The 22,163-nt window shown below is 28.9% G+C and overlaps 4 protein-coding genes across 7 annotated transcripts in view; 3 read left to right on the top strand and 1 right to left on the bottom strand.

Moving 5' to 3' along the window:
- LOC111681658 (ubiquitin-conjugating enzyme E2 W) overlaps positions 1-9,747 on the top strand; it is a 33,484-nt gene extending 23,737 nt beyond the window's left edge. The window contains exons 2-5 of one of the 4 annotated variants that reach the window (XM_046954806.1): positions 1,822-2,016; positions 7,206-7,297; positions 9,146-9,480; positions 9,576-9,747. In XM_046954806.1, the coding sequence (XP_046810762.1) occupies positions 1,879-2,016; positions 7,206-7,297; positions 9,146-9,480; positions 9,576-9,589 (579 nt within the window). In that variant the 5' untranslated portion in view covers positions 1,822-1,878 and the 3' untranslated portion in view covers positions 9,590-9,747. Of the gene's footprint in view, positions 1-1,796; positions 2,017-7,205; positions 7,298-9,145; positions 9,481-9,575 lie in introns of those variants that run through there. The other 3 variants (XM_046954805.1, XM_023443541.2, XM_046954807.1) reach the window with 3 other exon arrangements.
- Positions 9,748-14,829: 5,082 nt separating this feature from the next.
- On the top strand, positions 14,830-16,821 carry LOC111681659 (DNA primase large subunit). The gene is made up of 2 exons (XM_023443542.2): positions 14,830-15,452; positions 15,512-16,821. The coding sequence occupies exons 1-2, from the start codon at positions 15,046-15,048 to the stop codon at positions 16,737-16,739; spliced, it is 1,635 nt and encodes a 544-aa protein (XP_023299310.2). The 5' UTR covers positions 14,830-15,045; the 3' UTR covers positions 16,740-16,821.
- Positions 16,822-16,836: 15 nt separating this feature from the next.
- Positions 16,837-17,986, bottom strand: LOC111681665 (CDK-activating kinase assembly factor MAT1). The gene has a single exon (XM_023443548.2). The coding sequence runs from the start codon at positions 17,883-17,885 to the stop codon at positions 16,938-16,940; it is 948 nt and encodes a 315-aa protein (XP_023299316.1). The 5' UTR covers positions 17,886-17,986; the 3' UTR covers positions 16,837-16,937.
- Positions 17,987-18,192: 206 nt separating this feature from the next.
- LOC111681661 (protein ALP1-like) lies at positions 18,193-20,313 on the top strand. Its single transcript, XM_023443544.2, has 3 exons — positions 18,193-18,830; positions 18,903-19,255; positions 19,641-20,313. The coding sequence occupies exons 1-3, from the start codon at positions 18,226-18,228 to the stop codon at positions 20,219-20,221; spliced, it is 1,539 nt and encodes a 512-aa protein (XP_023299312.2). The 5' UTR covers positions 18,193-18,225; the 3' UTR covers positions 20,222-20,313.
- Positions 20,314-22,163: the final 1,850 nt, after the last annotated feature.

The raw sequence follows: 22,163 nt of genomic DNA, 5'->3' as shown, positions 1-22,163 counted from the left end.
TACAAATTGCTATCATTTTGAAAATAGAAAAAAAGATAAGATAAAATAATAATAAATAATCAAACCATATTTACCTTTGTTTCCAATTAAAATTTTGTACGTAGGTGAGGTGGAAATTTGTAAACGACTTTCTTATTGCACGTCTTATTTCTGGTCTAACCTGAACTGGAGCAAAAATGGACTTCACAAGCTATAAAATTTTACAATTTACACAGAGGTAAAGAGAAAAACTCCTGGTACCAAATTGACACTAAATTTTTCAACAACATCCGTTGTCAAAGTGACAAAAATCCATTGTCAATAGTAAGCATACCACGATTGTTAACATCAGATGTGTATACAATTTAGATTTCGACAATGAATTGTTGCAACGTTGAAAAACGTTGCGTTTATAGAGAAATAAGATTAAAAAAGGGGAAGTTTAATGATTTTAGAAAGTCGTCTATTAGATTTTTTCTATGTATCAAATGTCAATGTCAAATTTTTTATTATTTCTGAACACAAAACTTAATTGTTTAAGGGTCAATCTTTAGGATTGGGGGTTAAATTGTTGTTTTTTAGTTATGGGGTCTTTACAATATATTTTTATACCCTACACCACTATAGTGGGGAGGGTATATTAAGTTTGTGCTGATGTTTGTAACGAACAAAAATATTGGTCCTATACCCACCTTAAAGTATACCAATCGACTCAGATCATTTTCTGAGTCGATTTAGCTATGTCCGTCCGTATGTCAGTCTATGTAAACCTTGTAATCAAACTACAGGTCGCAATTTTGAAATTTGGTACATAATCTTCTATTGTCCCAGGGATGAAGCCGATTGAAAATGGTTAAGATCGGTCCATTATTTCAACTAGCCCCCATACAACTGAACCCTCCAATAGCGCTTGTAAATCTTTTAATCAAACTACAGGTCGCAATTTTGGAGATAATTCAATGAAATTTGGCACATAATCGTCTATGATACCGTACACGAAGCCTGTTGAAAATGGTTTACATCGGTCCATTATTTCACCTAGCCCCCATACATACTGAATCCGCCGAATAGGTACTCAAAAACATTAAAAGGGGATTAACATCACAATCAATATATTTTTAGTTTAACTAATCTGATTATTAATTGTCATTTAATTGCCAACTCAAATGATTAAGGTCATTTTTAAAGTTAATTAATTTAGATAAAATTGTTTTATGATTGAATTGCTTTATTACTACCTAAATTTTAAAAACAACCCTCGTTCATGTTTACCATTTAAAAAAATGCCGCAGTATGGAGTTTTTTTTTTTTGCAAAAACAATCAATAATAAAATAAACTAAATAACAAACTCTTAGAAATATGAGCATATTGTTAATATGGCAAAATAATAAAAAAAATATTATAAAAATAAAAAGAAATTTTTGTTTTATAAGCATTTTGTGTTTCTTTTTTTTCACTATTTTCTTTTTTTTCTTTTTGTTATTGTAAATATTTTGTTTTTGATAGCGAAAAATATATATAAAAAAATAAAACAAATACAAATTATATACACGAGTATAAAACATTCAGTATAAAAATTAACACCGCATTTGTTTCTATTTTTCACACAAATAGATTTTAGAATTTATTCTCTTATTGCAAGTACAACATTAAACAACGTGCAATTAAACAAATGCTATTTAATTTGAGTTAAAATAACAAGAAATAATTTTCAGTTTTTGAAAAAAAAAAACAATTTATATATTTTATACAAAATTTAACAGTTTTTTATTTTAAAATTAAAAATGGCATTCATTAATTAAATTAAAAAAAAAAGAATAATAATAAAATATTCCTAACAGCTGCAAATTTTTTTAGAAATATAAATAAACTTAAAAAAATAAGTAAAAGTTGAAAAAATGTCCAAAATAGTTAAATTATTTAAAAGTAAAAAAGACAAACCGCCAAAAGCGGAGATTATAACGGAGCCAAAGGAACCCGAACAATCACTGACAAAATGTGGAAAACCTTTAATTTTGGATAATTCACGTTGGGAGGCAAGTATTGAAAAATTAAATCATATTCCAATTAAAAAAATGGTATATTAAACATTTTGATTGTTATTGCTGTTAAATCATTTTAAAATATTAGAAATTTTAAGAAATTTTGAAGTATTTTTGAAAATATTTCCCAAAAATTTGATGTCAAATATTATTTCTAATCTTTTTTTTATGTATTTAATGAATTGAATATTATTTCTAATCTACTTTTATTTTAAAAAGATTGAATGAACTGAATTAACTACTGATTAATTTTTAATAAGAAATCTATACTATAAATCGGATATATTGTATTAACATTGGTTTTTCAATCAATCATAGATTATAAATATTTAAAAAGAAATATCGGAAAGTGTACTTTTTATTGGCATATTGCATCAATTTGTGGATAAAATTAAACACTTAACAAATATTATTTCCAATAACTCATCGTTATAGGTTTCGATCTACCCAGTTAGAAAATTTGTGGATAAATACTTTATAATTACCATATTTAAAATGTAAATGCACTTTAAATGCAAAATATGGTGTCCAAAACAACAAAACTTGATCAAATCTATCAGCCATTAGTGTCAGAATATATCTTATCTTATTTACATGCAATACGTGTTTGATTATTTCAACGGCCATTTCAAATCCAAAAATAGACCAGATAATATAAAATATATATCTGAAATTTAAATAAAATCGAACATTTTTAACCCATAAACTGTTGAGTTCAGTGGTCGGATTTTCGGATAATCAGATTAGTTAATCTAAAAATAAATTCATTAATGCCCTTTAATGTTTTTGAGTACAAGATTAAACTTCGCAGTGTTGCCATACAAAACAACAGAAAACGTCAATGTTTGTATTTTAATACCCTACACCTAAAGTGTGAAGTCCCTATAATTTATACTAATCGAGTCTCTATAATTTATACTAATGGAATTTCGTATATAGTCCGATATTTAAAACCATATGAAAAAGGTAAATTAACCCTTTAAGGCATATAACAGGGGTCCCATGTATTTTAAAGGGTTAATAGGTTTACTTTTATAGCTGTTATTGTAAACACAAGACTTTATACTAAGAATTCAAGTCATATTAATTAAACATGGCTAACAAATAAATAATATTTCGACATGCTAAAATAAGAATTCAAAAATTTTGCAAAATTTGACCTTTGAACTCGACATTTTAAAGGTAAAGAATATTTGATTTGAATAAAATTTAGAATATATATTTTATATTATCTGATCTTAAATGCTCTGAAAATACATTTAAAATGTGCAACATTAAAGAATTAATACGTAATCTCTTAAATTTTACAAAAAAATGGGATATTCCCGAAATCCGCAGAGTTTAAACCGCAGGTACAGCTAAGCTGTAAGAATTATTGATTTAAAATTTTTCACCGTTTTATTTACTGATCTGTTGTCCACAAATTCCCATGAGATCTTTTACAAATTTTGAAATTAGTTTAACAAAGTTTAAAAAAAAAACTAAAATTGGATATTTGAAACATCCGTTAAAAAATCAAACTTTTTTGACTATAGCTGACAACAAGTTGGCGTTAATACGGACAGAATGTTTTTAGAATATATCTCAAAAATGACCACTCATAAGAAGATAAGTTTGTTTGATATTGAAAATGGACACTGTCGATTTGCTAAAAAAAAATAGTTGTGTGAACCCAGAAATTATACAGTCATCAGTCAATGAAACGAAATCGCATGGTTAGCAAATTATAATCAAATTAAGTTTTAACACTTTAAATTTTATATTTATAAATATGGGAAATCATTGTGAAAGTTATACAAAATTATAAAAAAAACTGTTGCCAATGAAGTGCACACTCGGCTGATGCACTGATTCATTAACATCTAATCAGTAATTTTTATTTTATTATTTTTAATGCGATTTAAAATGATTGTATGCTGTATTTACAACTTAAATATGATTTGTTTACATTGATTTTATAATTTTAATTGTTAGTCTTAATCAATCTAATTTAACCTTTTAATCAATAATACATTTCACATTTCGTTTTGAAATATTATTTATTACAATCAACAGGTAGGTCATACTGTCCTTTGGGGCATTTAACATGTTAAAAAACACGTAGACTTATAGACTACATACTTTAAAAAAAATTGCATTTATTGTTATGTACTTATTAGAATTTGATAAAAGAAAATAAAAAAATATTTACAATCTATAAGGGTTATTACCATAACAATGAGTCTTAAAAGTACAACTTTATCGCTTTTATCGAAATAGTCAATGGATTTAAAAAAAGTCATAAATATTCTAAACTGATAATGAAGAGTGCTAAACAATATTATTAATTGGCTTTATGTTAAAATTTAATTAATAAAGAAGGTAATATTTGATTTACACTCCGTATTATAGTTATACTCACAATATTTAAAAATAGTCTATAGCCTAGTCTATAGTCTAGTCTATAGCCTAGTCTATAGTCTAGTCTATAGTCTAGTCTATAGTCTAGTCTATAGTCTAGTCTATAGTCTAGTCTACAGTCTAGTCTATAGTCTAGTCTATAGTCTAGTCTATAGTCTGGTCTATAGTCTAGTCTATAGTCTAGTCTATAGTCTAGTCTATAGTCTAGTATAGTCTATAGTCTAGTCTATAGTCTAGTCTATGGTCTAGTCTATAGTCTAGTCTATAGTCTAGTCTATAGTCTAGTCTATAGTCTAGTCTATAGTCTAGTCTATAGTCTAGTCTATAGTCTAGTCTATAGTCTAGTCTATAGTCTAGTCTATAGTCTAGTCTATAGTCTAGTCTATAGTCTAGTCTATAGTCTAGTCTATAGTCTAGTCTATAGTCTAGTCTATAGTCTAGTCTATAGTCTAGTCTATAGTCTAGTCTATCTAGTCTAGTCTATAGTCTAGTCTATAGTCTAGTCTATAGTCTAGTCTATAGTCTAGTCTATAGTCTAGTCTATAGTCTAGTCTATAGTCTAGTCTATAGTCTAGTCTATAGTCTAGTCTATAGTCTAGTCTATAGTCTAGTCTATAGTCTAGTCTATAGTCTAGTCTATAGTCTAGTCTATAGTCTAGTCTATAGTCTAGTCTATAGTCTAGTCTATAGTCTAGTCTATAGTCTAGTCTATAGTCTAGTCTATAGTCTAGTCTATAGTCTAGTCTATAGTCTAGTCTATAGTCTAGTCTATAGTCTAGTCTATAGTCTAGTCTATAGTCTAGTCTATAGTCTAGTCTATAGTCTAGTCTATAGTCTAGTCTATAGTCTAGTCTATAGTCTAGTCTATAGTCTAGTCTATAGTCTAGTCTATAGTCTAGTCTATAGTCTAGTCTATAGTCTAGTCTATAGTCTAGTCTATAGTCTAGTCTATAGTCTAGTCTATAGTCTAGTCTATAGTCTAGTCTATAGTCTAGTCTATAGTCTAGTCTATAGTCTAGTCTATAGTCTAGTCTATAGTCTAGTCTATAGTCTAGTCTATAGTCTAGTCTATAGTCTAGTCTATAGTCTAGTCTATAGTCTAGTCTATAGTCTAGTCTATAGTCTAGTCTATAGTCTAGTCTATAGTCTAGTCTATAGTCTAGTCTATAGTCTAGTCTATAGTCTAGTCTATAGTCTAGTCTATAGTCTAGTCTATAGTCTAGTCTATAGTCTAGTCTATAGTCTAGTCTATAGTCTAGTCTATAGTCTAGTCTATAGTCTAGTCTATAGTCTAGTCTATAGTCTAGTCTATAGTCTAGTCTATAGTCTAGTCTATAGTCTAGTCTATAGTCTAGTCTATATCTAGTCTATAGTCTAGTCTATAGTCTAGTCTATAGTCTAGTCTATAGTCTAGTCTATAGTCTAGTCTATAGTCTAGTCTATAGTCTAGTCTATAGTCTAGTCTATAGTCTAGTCTATAGTCTAGTCTATAGTCTAGTCTATAGTCTAGTCTATAGTCTAGTCTATAGTCTAGTCTATAGTCTAGTCTATAGTCTAGTCTATAGTCTAGTCTATAGTCTAGTCTATAGTCTAGTCTATAGTCTAGTCTATAGTCTGGTCTATAGTCTAGTCTAGTCTATAGTCTGGTCTATAGTATAGTCTATAGTCTAGTCTATAGTCTAGTCTATAGTCTAGTCTATAGTCTAGTCTATAGTCTAGTCTATAGTCTAGTCTAGTCTATATTCCAGTCTATAGTCTAGTCTACATTCTAGTCTATATTCTAGTCTATAGTCTAGTCTATAGTGTAGTCTATAGTTTAGTTTATAGTCCAGTCTATAGTCTAGTCTATAGGCTAGTTTATAGTCTAGTCTGTAGTCCTGTCTATAGTCAAGTCTATATTCTAGTTTAAAGTCTAGTATATAGTATTGTCTATAATCTAGTTTGTAGTCTAGTCTGTACTATAGTTCATAGTCTAGTAGTCAGTCTAGTCTATAGTCTAGTCTATAGTCTAGTCTATAGTCTAGTCTATAGTCTAGTCTATTGTCTAGTCTATTGTCTAGTCTATAGTCTACTCAATAGTCTAGTCTAAGGTCTAGTCTATAGTGTAGTCTATAGTGTAGTCTATAGTTTAATCTATAGTTTAATCTACAGTCTAGTCTACTCTACAGTTTAGGCTATAGTTATAATATTATTTGTATTATTAGAATTTTAAAAAACATTAATAAAACTTAACGAGTAATTACTTAAATAATAGAATTCAATTCAATACTTTCAGTTAGTAAGTAATAATTATTGAATAATTTGATTAGCTGCTCTGACAAGTCATCATTGTTAACATAATTATGAAACAGGCTGTATTAAGTAACTACTATATTTTATCATGCTAGAATAATTAAAAAAAAAGAGATGTACTTATAGTACAAAATACTTTTAAAATCTTATCTAATCAAATTTAATTAAAAATAAAAGCAAACAAAAACCATTGACGTATTCAATCTAACAACTTAACTTTTTTGCAAAAATACTTTCATAAATTTTTTTTCAAAAAACACTATACATTAATACTATTTTTATAGACATATGTATGTACATATGTATTTTTAAATTTTCCAATTATATGTCATCACTTGGAACTTAATAAATAAAACAAAACAAAAAAAGTAATTAAATTTTTAACAATGACGTCAAAAATAAGGTGATGAATAGAAAAATTATTATTATTATTATGACTAACTTGTAATTATAATTGATGATTTATTGTTATTTTTATTTTTCCTTTACAGAAAAGACTACAAAAGGAATTAATGTCATTGATTAAGGAACCGCCACCAGGAGTTTCAGTCGATACTGACAGCATAGCCACTAACTTATCTGAGTAAGTAGGAACTTTTTATATCATAACTTTATGTTGTTCTTATAAAAATCAAATTTATTTCAACATAATTGAGAAAATCGGTTGTTTTTTAAGTTTTAAAATATAACCCAGCAAAAAATGTGTGGGAAAAGATGTAATATTTTCATCACAACTAATAACCCTAAGGGCTAGTTTTTCTGATAAAGATAATCTTCATTCTTTGGTAAAACCTGGTTTAATATAGGTTTCGTGTTTTTCAGTTATCAGTAAAGTTATTTTTTATCTTAGTTTAACTGAGTGTAATTGGCCAATTAAACTCAAGTTATAAGTGAGAAAACACAATTAACCAAAAACAATATAACAATGATTTCGGAAGAACAAAAACTTAATATTTTAAGTAAATTACAATTTTCTGATTTGTTTTGTTTTATTTATTTATGTTTTAAATGTTTATTTTATATTTTTCCAAAATTTTCCATTTTACAAAAGTATTATTTGCAAAATACAGCTGTTCTTTGTTTATGTTTTTGAGTGAAAAGTTGGCAATACCAGCAAAGTTAACTGAGCTTAAATCTAAAACTGAAAAACACAATCATCGGTTAAAGTCCGCATAAATTTGTTCCGAGTTTAATCTAACAGCAAGTTAAGCCTAGTTTAACTGAGGAGTAAGAAACCCGCTCTTAGTGCTTCAAATTCGGGTTAAAAACCTATGAATTTTACATTAGCGTGTCATTGGAAGTATGTTGTATATTTTTGGCAACTTTTTCAGTTTTGGAAGAGATAAAAATCCGATATTTGGATGTCAAAAATAAAACTAATTCCCTTAGGGAGAATTTTTCTGATCAAGATAATCTTTATTATCTGGTTAAACCTGGTTTAATATATGTTTTGCGTTTTTCAGTTATCAGTAAAGTTACTTATTATTTTAGTTTAACTGAGTGTTTGGCCAATAAAACTCAAGTTATAAGTGAGAAAACACAATTAACAAAAACAATAAAACAATAATTTCGGAAAAACAAAAATTTAATATTTTAAGTAAATTGCAATTTTCTGATTTGTTTTATTTATTATTGTTTTATATGTTTTAATCTATTAGCAAGTTAAGCCTAGTTTAACTGAGGAGTAAGAAACCCGCCCTTAATGTTTTTCACCAAACTTGATGTACTTCAAATATGTTATGTATTTGTAATGACTTTTCTACATCTCGACAAAAGACCTAAAGCTATATATACAAGCATGTCTGATCTTACAACGTTGGCAGTAAAATGTTCAGAAAATGTCTAACAACCGTATCAACTTACAATTTTTGTCTCGCAACAGTCAGAAATGCTTTTTCTGAAACGATTTAAAGCAGAAATTGTAAGTTTACATTATTGTTATAGATTTTATAAACTTTTTACCGACAATCGTGTATCACTGCTTTAATACAACAATGCCCCGTTAAAAACCATTTTACTCTTCCAGGAATGATTGGTAACATCTTTCAGGCATCAATCTATAATAGTGGCAATTAAAAGATTCTAAACTTCTGCCCCATTCATTTAGGTCTATTCATTTTACTATTTTAGTACATTATCAATCATGTCTCTGAATTGTTCAAAGATTGTACTGTAATAGAGATAAATGAGTAGCTTTAGAAATTATTTTTTCTTGGCAAAAATTTATGTTTTTATATGTATAAACCTCATAGGTTTCAAATTGTTCTTAGTATTTCACACTTTTAATTTTGTCTGCCATAAACAAAGCAAAAAAATCCCGATTATTTGAAAACGAAGGACTCTTGTTAAACCCTTTCAATATCGAAATTTATTTAGATTGATATTTTAAATTTTATCTTAAATATTTCTTTCTTTTTTATATTATTTTTAGATGGAAAATAAACATAGATGGTTTCGAAGGAACTCTATACGAGGGTGAACACTTTCAACTATTATTTAAATTCAATAATAAATATCCATTTGATTCGCCGGAAGTAACATTTATTGGCAACAATATACCCGTACATCCACATGTCTATTCAAATGGTCATATCTGCCTTTCAATATTAACAGAAGACTGGTCACCGGCCCTATCAGTTCAGTCGGTATGTTTAAGTATAGCCTCAATGCTGAGCAGTTGTCGCGAAAAGAAACGTCCACCAGACAATACGCTTTATGTCAAGACATGCAATAAAAATCCCAAAAAGACTAAATGGTGGTATCATGGTAAGTGTTTATTTTCTTTTTTTCTCATTTAGCTAAACAAAAAGTAAATTCTATTTTTATAATAATTTCATAACTCTTATCTAATTTTTTTTTAGATGATTCCGTTTAGTTATTTGATAAATTAGAGCCCATTGTATGGGCTGTACTGTGTTATCCGTTTGATGTGCTGAGTCATGAGTTAAAACAACAAATCAATGAAATCACTATTAAACATAAATTGTCTGTGAAACAATTTCGCCAGCGTTTAAAAAAGTTACTGTTAAAACGTTTCAAAATTAATAGAAAAACGTTTGTGAAACTAAAATACATAAATAAAAAATATATATTTACATAATATTATTTTTTAAATTAAGGTCATGTACTATTATATTAACTATATATATAAAATTAAACACAATCATTTTTTTTTTTCTTCAAAATTTCAAATTTTTATCAATTGCAAAAAATAAAAAACAGAAAAATAGTAAAACCCCGCAACTAATAACAAAAACGAAAATCGTTCATACTTATACATAAAATCATATTATTTTATATACATATATCAATACATATAGACACTTAAACTTATATACATACGATTATAAATAATTCTAATGCAGATAGAATATAAAAAATTATTTAAAACTAAAAAGATGAAAAACTGCAATTATTTCTAAATAAAAAAAATATCTATTTAATTATTGTATCTATGATTTTGTTGCTTAAATCAAAAGTATTATTCATAAAATTACATACATACATATACGTAAAAGAATTTAAACTATAAACTATGGAATGTTGTGTAAACTTTTTAATTTCATCTTTTTTTAAAAAATACTTAATATATATTGAATAATATAATTTGGCTAAAATTAACAAAAATTTAAAGAAAAAACAAACAATGCTGCCACATTCCAAATTATCTATTATACAAATATTCTTATTGTACATACAAACACACATATTGCAACAAAATCATTTTAGTATTTATATAATATAAATTAACAAATGAAACGAAATCATGTTTCAAAATCATAAAAATATGTACCTTTTTTTAATTATATTGTATATCATTGTTTCTTCTCATCGTGTTTCTTTTATTTAGCGTATTTCGAGTTTCTCATATGCACCCCACATTTTTCATTTATTCCTTAATAAATTATAGTTATAACTTATAAAGTTTAAGTAAATACATAATTCAATATGATAAATAATAATAAAAACAAATCTAATTTAATTAATTTGCAAATTTTCTACATTAAAATTATTGAAGCTAATTAAAGTGGTAAGTTTAAATTACGCTACAGTTAATATTTTTTCGTTTTATTTTAAAAGGAATATTCCTTTCTCAAAAAAAAATATCAAAAAACAAGTATGAATATATAGCCGGGCGTAGCCGACCATATGATACCCTACACCAGTCAGTATGTATGTTAAAAATGGGGATTATTTAAAAAATAAAGCATTTGGTTTGTTTTTTAACTTTATTTCGGAATATTTTTATTTTTTTTGGGAAAAAATAGATTTTTTTAAGAGGGCTCAAAGGAGAGTAGGGCAAAATATGGCCCTATCCTTAAAAATGTTGGTAGGGGGAGTTAAGTCTTCTTCAATATTATTTATGTAGAATTTAAAAGTGTTATTAGTGTTTGTAAGTGAATTTTGACCTTTAAGTCATTTTCTGAAGGGGAGTTTGTATGGGGGATAGGGTCAAATGAAGCCCGATCATTACAAAAATCGGTAGTGTCATTTATAGTTCTATAAAATAAAGTTTTGTCGACTTTTGTTAACATAATAGATCATTTAAATTAATTATAAGCCAAAAGGCCATATTTGGGGGGTACGGTTGTATGGGGGCTAGTCGAAATAATGGACAGATTGTAACCATTTTCAATGGGCTTCGTCCTTGGGCCAAGAGAAGCGTGTGTCCCAAATTTCATCCAATTATCTTGAAAATTGCCTGTACCTTGCGCACTAGGTTTTCATGGACAGCCAGCCAGACGGACGGACGGACGGACATAGCTTAATCGACTCAGAAAATGATTCTAAGCCGCTTTGTATACTTTAAGGTGGGTATAGGACGAATATTTTTGTATGTTACAAACATCAAGGTATAAACAGTTTTTATTAAATACAATCATGATATTTGTTATTTACTAAATTCTTTACATTATTTGTTGAGTTTTTAGTTTAAACTTGAAATTTAAATCATTTGGTTACAAACAAAACTGGTAATAACATCCAATCCCAGAGATGTACGTTTGTAACGGATTCTGGTTTTTTGGGACACATTTTCCTAAATTTTGAAAAATTTTCTTTTTTCCCCTTTTTAAGACGTTATATCAGCTTATAGACAACTTTTTTGTATAAGTGTTAGGGCCAATCTTTAAGTAAAGGATTAGGGATTAAATTACGATTAATTCTCCAAAGTTGTAAATTAATTTCGTTTTCTAGAGGTGGTTTAAACTTGAGTAAGAAATGCAAAAAAGTAAACAGCTAATGTAAAAAAATTAATAAAATTTTTACTAAAATAAACATAAAAATTATTGATTTATCGATTAGTATAAATTATAGGGACTTCACAATATATATTTTTGTTTTAAAATAAAGTTTTCATTAATTTTCATATTACATTTACTATGTCTTTTTCTGTTTTATAAAACATGCTTATAAAAATGCTTTGTTTTGATAACAAACAGTGACGTTTTCCGTTGGATAAACATCAGATTAAATTTAGTTTTAGATTAACTAATCTGATTATTAATTGGCATTTGATTGCTAACTCAAAACGACGCTCTTAATGTTATCTGAAAACCAAATCTGTTGGCTTTGAAAGAAGGTTAAACTTAATCTGTATCTTCCTTCTCTGATCTTTAGTTTAAAACTACTTTAAATTAGAAAAATTAATAATAATTTTTAAATAAAGGTGTAATACGTTTCAGATATTGTCAAGTACAGAGTTATTTCAAACTCTAGGAACCGATATTTCTAAAACTATTTACGAAATCTTTAATATCATTGTGTCCGGCCACGGGCCGCTTATTTAGGAAATATTTATAAAGCGAAGCTATTGCTGGGCATTCGTACCAAAGAGAAGAAATTCTTTGCGCCCGGCGCACAGTGTCAGATTTTGCAAATTTAGGGGGACTAAACTCATTTTTTGTGTGTTTTTTTGATTATGTTTAAATGCAGTACGACGGACAACTGTCCAAATAATAAATAAATGCTTAAGAAAGTGAAGGAATGTAAACCAAAACAAGGTAACGGTATTCTGAATGTCGTGTATATTACAAAAAATAAAAATCTTATTTTTATCTGCCGAGTATTCAATAACTTTGAATCATTATAACTTTTTTGTTTATGGATATTATTTAAAGGTATTAATCTATTTATTAATAGTAATAAAGCTTTTTTTAAAAAATAAGTGAGGACACATTTTCTGTGCCGTTTAAAGTAAGTCATTTTATTGTAAGTAAGTTTTGAAATTAACAAATATTTAATGGAATCAAAAATATAGAATACCATTTGATTCCAAGGTTCTGTTGGCACTATATGATAAATTGATATATAACCTATTGGGATTGCAAAATATTTTTTGCATCTTTTTGCATACCCCATACACATTTTTTTAAAAGTTCATCATGAACTCGCAAATGTCGAATCAACAAATTTTCGATGTTTGGCATTACTTAAAGAGCAGGATATTTATAATGACGACTCTGATGGCTCTGATTTGGAATAAATAATGTAAATTAAATGTTTATGTACTTACCTACTATTGTATTATTCTGTAACAAATATTAAATTAATAAAAAATAAAAATATATTTTTTGACCAGCTATAAACTTTTTTTCAGTGTAGTAAGGCCCGAGTATTTTTAAATATGGGTTTATCCTAATGGGTTTGCCCTAAAAAATCTCCTGGCCATAACTTTCAATCTTTCCTTGGGGCAATCTTAGCATATTTATTCTTACTGTTACATGGGAGGTGGGCGTGTCAGTTGTCCGATTTCGCCCAATTTTTCTAAAAAGATGCGTCTTTTCATGATAATACCAAGTTCAAAAATTCGTGGCTTTACCATTAATAGTTTTTGAAATACAGAGTTTAGTCCCCCTAAAATGGCAAAATCTGACACTGTGCGGCGTAGGCCTGCTAATAAGGAAATCTTTATTAAGCGTTTAAGCTAACTTTAGAGCATTGGCGGCCAAACATGCCCTTGCGGGCAAAGTGTTTATGAAATGGTACACAGAGTATATTTTAAAAGCCATTACAAATTAATGTGTGAATACTTTTTGTAGAAAGATCTATTAGACATACATATGTATAATTATTTACTTTTAAGCAATTAATCGCTTAAATTGTAACGATTAAACGATCGACTGTTAATCATTTGAGTACCTATTAGATACATTTAATACATACACAAACTATATACATATATCATATACATATATCAATACATACATATGTAAATACATCAATACATTTTTACATCAAAATGTGCATCCATACATACTTTTATCAACGGATACATACAACAATACATACATGTCTTCCGTTATTCATTTTTAATACTAATAATATGAATAACACAAATATGTACAAACATAAAATTTTGTTCAGTGCAAAGCACACATATTTTCATTTGTGTTCTCTTTTATATTTTGCACTACACATATGCGTTTTAAATATTCTCTTTCTGGCCACCACGGCTTTAGAGCCCCTCACATATCACTAAAACCGACTTATTCCATAATTTGTTATTTTTTATCTCTAGATGTCGAATTTTTGGATAGGAATTTATTTCATTTTAAAATTAAGGTTTTGTTTCATATATGAAATAAATCCACACAAATGGAGTGTTGGGGGGTTTGATGTACTTCGCATAAAATCAAAACTCACGATTTTACCGCATCAATATTGTGGTAAAATCGCTCGTTTTGGTTTTTTGCGAAGTACATTACATCCCTCTCCCCCCGTTATTTCATTTTAATTTAGGGATTTAATTCATTACATTGGGGCTCTTTTCATTTTTTATATTGGGGAGTTATTTCATAATCAAATAAGATCCCACATTTAAGGAATTAATTCATAATTTTTTAATTAATAGTTTTTATAAAATTATTACATAAAAATATTTTAATTAAGTCGACTTTAGTTTTCTATAAAAAGTCGACTGTTTGAAAGTCAAATATTATAGAACTCTAATTTGTTATCGATTATGAGGGTTGCCAACTTAAAAGTTAAGAATTACTTTATCTACAACTACACTTTAAAAAAAATTAAGATTTTTCTAATAAGTCTAAATTCATTTTCTGTAAAAATTTTTTGAGAAAAGATATATGAAATACTGCAGCATACAATATGTGTGAAAATTTGTGGTGATTATTTTGCTCGTGACTTATTTGTATAATTTGCACCACATAAAAAAAGCTATTAAACATTAACATTAGTTTTGTATCAACTATAATGTAAGCACTATGTTGATAACACTGAAATTTGGCGCTTTTTTTATTTGCACAACTCAAGCAAAAATTACAAACAAAAGTGAACAAAACATATAAAAAACTGAATATAATATAAAATATTATGGATTTTAGAAGAAAAACTAAACCACGTATAGAATACAAGCCAGAATATGAAAATCTGGAACAGAAATATCCACACAATGTGCTGCTCTACCGTCTGCCGCCAATCGAAGATATACAAATCCAAGAATTCGAAGAATTATCGCTGGAACGTTTGAAAGTTTTGAGAATATTGGAACAGGCGCACACAAAAGGTTTGCGTTTATTGTCCGATGATTGGAAGGAGTATGTTCATGCGGAACTTTCTCGAGAAGGTTTAAAAGGTTATTTGCGCTTGTGCACTAATGGCGGTGCAACAGCTACCAATAATGCCAGTAAACATGAGTTCGAACTGCAGGCCAGACGACGAGATTACATATCACATTTTATATTGAGATTAGTTTATTGTCGTACCATGGAGTTGAAACGGTAGGTTTGTGTATTAAATGTTGTGGGTGATTTAAGTAATTTCTTTACAAATTTTGCAGTTGGTTTTTGGCACGTGAAATGGAACTTTTCAAATATAAATTTTCCACTATGACTCCGGCAGAAATTAAACATTTCCTAGAGCTACACAAATTAAACTATACACCTTTGTCACAGGAACAAAAGAATGCTGTCAAAGATGGCCTTTTCGAAAGCACGATGGGACAGAGTGTGGCCAAGATAGAAATGCTGGATTTTTATAAGGTACCATTTACCCAAGTGCTCGATTTGGTTCGATCGCGTCGTTGCTATTTGAAAGATGGTCAGGCATATGTTAACACAAATGATTTCATATCGATTGTGGCCGTAAAACAAATGGATGAAATCGAACATGGACTGCAAGCTGCCCAACGTTCGATTAGAGATGTAGAAACTGATGAGCGTTTGTTTCATTTGCTCAAGTCATTGCACACCTCATATACGGGCAAAGATTATACAGTTAGTAAAAATGCCAATGTACCCATTGAATCATTGGATCAACTGTCTAAAAAATCATTTCCCTTGTGCATGCGTGTCTGTCATGAACATATACGCGCCACTCATCACATTAAACATGATGGCCGCATGCAATATGGTTTGTTTCTTAAAGGTATTGGTGTAACATTAGAAGACTCTATACGCTTTTGGCGTGAAGAATTCTGCAGAAAAATGGATCCCGAAAAGTTTTCGAAAAGTTATCAATATAATATTGAGCATAATTATGGTAAAAAGGGTTCCATGGTCAACTATACCCCCTATTCGTGCCTCAAAATTATACAGGAAAATGCGGTGCCGGGCAGCGTACACGGATGTCCCTATAAAATTTATGATCAAACCACCTTAAAGAATAAAATGGCAGCTGCTGGTTTATCATCAGGCCATGTTCAGGAAGTTATGAGCTTTGTAGCCAAGGGACACTATCAATTGGCCTGTGGTAAATTTTTCCAAATCACTCATGAATCGTCAGAAGATGTTGCCATTACACATCCCAATCAATATTTCGAACAGAGTCAAATTGTGCAGGGAAATCGCACAGTAGAAAAGAAGCCGGGCAACTTACAACGTAAAACAATTAAAAGTAGTCAATCAATGAATGAAACCACCATGTTTATGAATAACGACGATGATGATGAATTGTGGAATTTAATTGAAATGCCCAAAGATACTGCGAGCAGCACACAGCAGTCGGCAACAACAAATACCCAAATTGATTGGGATGATGATTTAGATTTAACAGCAATTGAGTGCTGAAATTGTTGTTAGGTTTAGAGTTAATTCATGTATTTTATAAATGATTAATTCATAAATAAAGATTAAGAAATAACTAATAAAATTTTAAACTGGTCATTTCAATTTAAAGAAAACATCCTTTATTCAAAAGTTGAAAAACACAAAATTTAATTTCATATTTTAAAACCGAAATATGACGGTTTTTAGAAAACTTAAACTCTAGTATGTAATGGAACCATGAAACAATCCCTGCATTGCTTCGAGCAATGCTCGTTGACAAGCATATGTCGCTCTATAGCCACCTGCTCGTTCAACGGAAGTTTCTGCTCTAACATGAGACATATAGCCTTTGTTTTCAATTTCATATACAGCTGGACAAGGTGGACCTTCCATATAGAGTAGTGGAGTTTCATGTACATATAAGGGACCCTCTTCAACTTTGGGAACTGGCAAAAATTGATGATCAGCAGAACGGCCAAATTTAATACCAGATGAAAATTGTGAAGCTGGCTTTGGTGGAGGTAACTGTTTTTCTTCTTCACGTAATTTTTCGACTTTTTCTGCAAATTCACTAACAATAGCAGAAGCATTCTTTCCACTACACATTAATTCATCGATCAAAGCCTCCTTCTCACGTGCCTTCTTTTTCTTTTGTTCTGCTTCAAGGTCTAGCAATTCTTGCCGTCTGGCTTCCTCCTGAGCCTTTTCTAATTCCAGCATTTCTTCCAGTTCATATTCCTCACGTCCCATTCGTGTTTTATTACGTTGTATTATATCACGATTTTCTTTTTTATATTGTTCTATGCGTTTGTTTGTACCAATTATATCAATGTTGTTGCAAAGATTGTATATGATGGACTCAATTTCCTCTAAATAATCATTGTATTCTTGTAGCGAATTGAAATCCTCCTCTTTTTTATTGTAGTCTCGTAGAATACGTTTTCGTATGTCCACTTCTTTTTCGACCATGGGATCCTCAAAGAGTTGTATGCGAAAATTATTACGCCTTAGCGGTACCATACATTCTGGACATGAGCCGGAACCTTTTAAGAATAGAAGATCTACACATGATTCACATAATGTATGCCCGCATACATTTACCATCAACTTTAAGGATGGATTGCGATACTTTGTTGTTTTACAACGTGGACAGGCCTGATCATCCATGTTGCAAGATTTAGTATATTCAACTATTTTAAAAAAAAAATATACAATAAGGAAAACAATGTTTACCGGCGATTTAAGTGGAAAATCAAATGTTTATTATTAATTACAATTAGAGATGACAAAATAATAAAAAAACAGAACAGCTGTTTTTCGTTTCGATACATTTAAAGTTATCGTTATGACACAGGGTGTTAGCTAGACCTTTTAATGGTAAAACTATAACAGGGATGGAAAAGGAAATTATTGAAAAACAACAGAATTTACAAACCAAAATGATTAATTAGCATTACTGAAGAAAAAGCAAAAAATGTAAATAGAAACACAATGTAAAAACAAAACAATGATTTTTACGTTTTTTAGTGCATTTTCTTATAATAATTTTATAAAAATGGCCTCGAATACAAAGTTTATGATGTTAAGTCTTTTAAATTTATATTTAACTTATAGAGAAGTAAAAAATGGTAAAGTTGTACCCCGGAATAGAAGAAATTTAAGGAGACGAATCAAAGCTGAAATAGAGCAGAGTAAATATAAACAAACAAATAGCACCATTTCATCATTTCCAACAAACACAACACAATTACCAAATCAACAGGATCAACTTAGACCTGTACAAACCAATAAACCAAATCTAAAAAGAACTCTTAACAATGCAAGACCTGTTAAAGCAAGAAGAAGAATTAAAAAAGACGAGGATAATGCTAAAACAGAGAAAAAACCACGCATCAGAAGATGGGCCATACGTCCAACAAACCGTTATCGTGTTATAGATAACTATCACCGAAAAGTGTTTGGAAATATTAAATCAATGAGTCAAGAACAATTTTTTGTGCATACTAGAATGACCAAACCTATGTTCGATTGGTTGTTATCAATTGCAAAAAGTTCTTTAATTAAGAAAGCTCAAAGAGTTTTTGCACAAGAAAGACTGGCAATTACATTAAAGTAAGTAATGGTTGCTTATCATACGCAATTATACAAATAACTATATACACATATATCCCTAATTCTTTCTAGTTATTTAGCTTATGGAACTTCTTTACAATCGCTTGCTTACAAACATAAATTGGGTAAATCAACTATACGAGAAGTTGTTTTGAGTACATGCACTGTTTTGTGGAACTTACTATCGCCGATATATCTTTGTGAACCCACAACTTCTCAGTATGCTGACATTGCTGATGAATTTAATAGCAAATGGCATATGCCCAATTGTGTGGGTGCTATCGATGGCAAACATGTTTCCCATCGTCATCGCATAATGAAGAAAGATACACATAATATAAACATGTTGATAATTGGAGCATGTGATGCAAAGTATAAATTTACCGCTGTTAGTGTTGAAAGTTTCAATAATCAGAGTGAAGAAGGTAGGAAGCAAATAATATAACATTTCTGGTGTACTTAAGGTGACTAGATATACATGTAGTAAAATATTTACATAGATGGACCGACGTTTGTCCGTTCTAAAAGTTTCTGAGATATTTACGGTACTTAATCGGAAATCTAGCCCAAACAAAGAAACTTTTCCAACTTTTCATATACTAGCCCATAGATTAGTAAATCATAGTCGAATCAGTTGTCAAGTCCTGGTATAGTTTAGGTACATTATGTACTAGTCTGTTGACTACTAGACAAGTTAATAAACTACTCCAATACTAGACCTTAGGTTTGTCACAATAATACACCCAAAGACACATCCTTAGATAAGCCACATTAGATATATATTTAAATTTTGTTATTTTATATTTACAGAACTATTAAAATTATCACCCTTCGGCAATGCGTTATTATCTGGGAATTTGTCATTACCTGCAAGTAAACCATTATATCCTTCATCTGCTGCCTTCCCTCATTACTTTATTACCCATTCATTATTATCGTTAAGAAAACATATTATGCGTCCCTATAAAGGAACCTGCTTAAAAGCAGAAAACCATATTTTCAACCATAAAATAACAAATGCTTATTCTGCTATTGAAAATACCTTTGGAGTATTAACAGCCCGTTGGCGTGTACTTTCAACTACAATTGAATTTTTACAAGAAAATTGTAAAACTATTATATTGGCATGCATTGTACTACATAATTATATAATGACCAATGATGAAGATCAACTGTATTGTCCAGAAAATTTTGTAGATCGAGTAGAGGATGATGGTACTGTAGTACTGGGCGAATGGCGCAAAGAATTAAAATATAATGGTGATAAACCATTACGATCTGTGGTGTTCAATACGCGCAGCAGACCTTCTTATGAGGCTATAAATTTAAGAGATATTTTAGCGAATTACATTGCAAATGAGACAGTACATTATGAAATTGAAATATTATAAGTTATTATAGTAGACTTGTGTAATATTTGTGAAAGTTCAGTCTACTAAATGAAAAATAAAGTTAAAAATAATAAAAAGATAACTAAAACATATTTTTGTAAACTATTTTTGTTTCTTACTGTCAAACCGTCTATCTAAGTGATACAGAGAGAGTGTTTTGGATCTAATAAAAATCTCTTTTAAGATTTTGATTTTTTTCTTTTCTACTTTAAATTTTATTTCAAAATAAAACCACGCTTTTTTAAACATTTTTCGAATTTATTGAATTTTATACATTAAGGGTTAATAATTTGTTTATTTTTTTTTTGTTAAATACAGTTTCTTATATTTGATGTTTAACTACATGTACATTTTTTAAATTTATTTATTTATTCAGTTTTTATTATGCATATTACATTTGCTTTTATATTTCTCTTTTTTTTTAATTTTACAATTATTAGCTATTTTATGTATTTTATAAGCATTTCAATATATATATAATAAATTTATATAGACTGTTTTATTTTTTAAGTTTATTAATAATTAGAAATTGTGTTTTCGCTATATTTATATGCATGTTTTAAAAGAGTTTAAGGTAATAGATGTATTTTTGTATTTCTTTCTTAACGATTATGAACAAAACAATAGCAGCTAACAAAAATTTTAATTTTTAAATCCAGTAAAAGAATTTTTAAAAAGATTATTACAATTATGATGTTTTCCAGAAATACTTTTAAATGTTTGAATATTGAATACAATCGGTTGGAATGTTGAATTTACAAGACACATGATGATGAAAATGATTTCGTTAAGAAGTTTACGTTTATTCTCTAATTTTTATTTTCAAATTGATCAAACATTAAAAAGTTTTATTAAGAAATGATATCTTTAGGGAAATCCTGTTTTTTTTTTGCAGTCGGATTATGTAACATACTAAATACCGAAACCGAAATGAGTCGAAATACCGATAACGCTAAAATATCACTACCGTAATAAGTCAAAATACTACTAACTCTAAAATATCGATACCGAAATGAATTAAAATAACGATAACATCGATACCGTTATAATATTTGAAAAATATAATAAAATGTAGACATGACTATTGAATAAACTATAGTTAAGAATGCATATCAAGAGAGTTAGAGCCAAAGTATGACAGACATAAGTGGGTCCATAATTGGTCATACCCCCATAGAAATAACATTTTAGAAAGTTTATTTAAAGCTCACTGCTAGCCTAAAAAACCATAATTGAACCAATCCCACATTAATGGCTCAATTCGAAAAATTACCATTAAGTTTGTTAGATTAATTGTCAAATTCCGAATATAGGACTACTTCTTAAATTGACTTTCTTTTAATTGCGGAAGTGGTCCTATATATTCTGCATAGAAGAATATAATCATATTGAAATTGCCGCTAAAAAATCATTTTAGTAACTACCGTTAAAGTCAAAATAGCGATATCGATAACGCTAAAACATCGTTACCGAATTAAGCCAAATTACCGATAAAGCTAAAATACCAATGCCGAAATAATCCAAAATACCAAAATTACTTCTTCATCACCGTTTGGAAACGGTTGCGAACATTGTTGAATTGGTCTTTCAGACGATACAGCAAGTTTTATAAATGTCTTCTCGCTGTTGTAACGTCTCAAAAATAGTAAAAAAAACTAACATTTTACAATTTCACTTAAACATTTAGTTACAAAACTACATCTAAAACGCATGATTATAACCGTTCTTAGTTCCATTATATCCAATATACAATACTCCCGATACATTCTATGTTAAATTATATGAAAGGAAATTCTAAAAAATTGTTTAGCAATTACAATATTTTCCATTGAACTATAGTCGTAGAAAAGGTCCCTCGATAAAGTTTCTACACTTAGTTATGCAACTATTTAACAATCGTAAGAAAAATGCATTTTCATTTAGTCGTTTTGATATTTTAAAA

Source organism: Lucilia cuprina, chromosome 6, assembly GCF_022045245.1.
Source record: "Lucilia cuprina isolate Lc7/37 chromosome 6, ASM2204524v1, whole genome shotgun sequence".
Lineage (NCBI taxonomy): Eukaryota > Metazoa > Arthropoda > Insecta > Diptera > Calliphoridae > Lucilia > Lucilia cuprina.
Note: the sequence above shows the minus strand (reverse complement) of the source record. Positions and strands in the feature narration are given on the sequence as shown.

Bases quoted from the DNA above. Each gene is read 5' to 3' on its own strand.
- LOC111681661 (XM_023443544.2), top strand. From the start codon at position 18,226: ATGATTTTTACGTTTTTTAGTGCATTTTCTTATAATAATTTTATAAAA. The intron at 18,831-18,902 runs GTAAGTAATGGT...AATTCTTTCTAG, and splicing joins AGACTGGCAATTACATTAAA to TTATTTAGCTTATGGAACTT. The intron at 19,256-19,640 runs GTAGGAAGCAAA...TTATATTTACAG, and splicing joins CAATAATCAGAGTGAAGAAG to AACTATTAAAATTATCACCC.
- LOC111681659 (XM_023443542.2), top strand. From the start codon at position 15,046: ATGGATTTTAGAAGAAAAACTAAACCACGTATAGAATACAAGCCAGAA. The intron at 15,453-15,511 runs GTAGGTTTGTGT...CAAATTTTGCAG, and splicing joins CGTACCATGGAGTTGAAACG to TTGGTTTTTGGCACGTGAAA.
- LOC111681665 (XM_023443548.2), bottom strand. From the start codon at position 17,885: ATGGATGATCAGGCCTGTCCACGTTGTAAAACAACAAAGTATCGCAAT.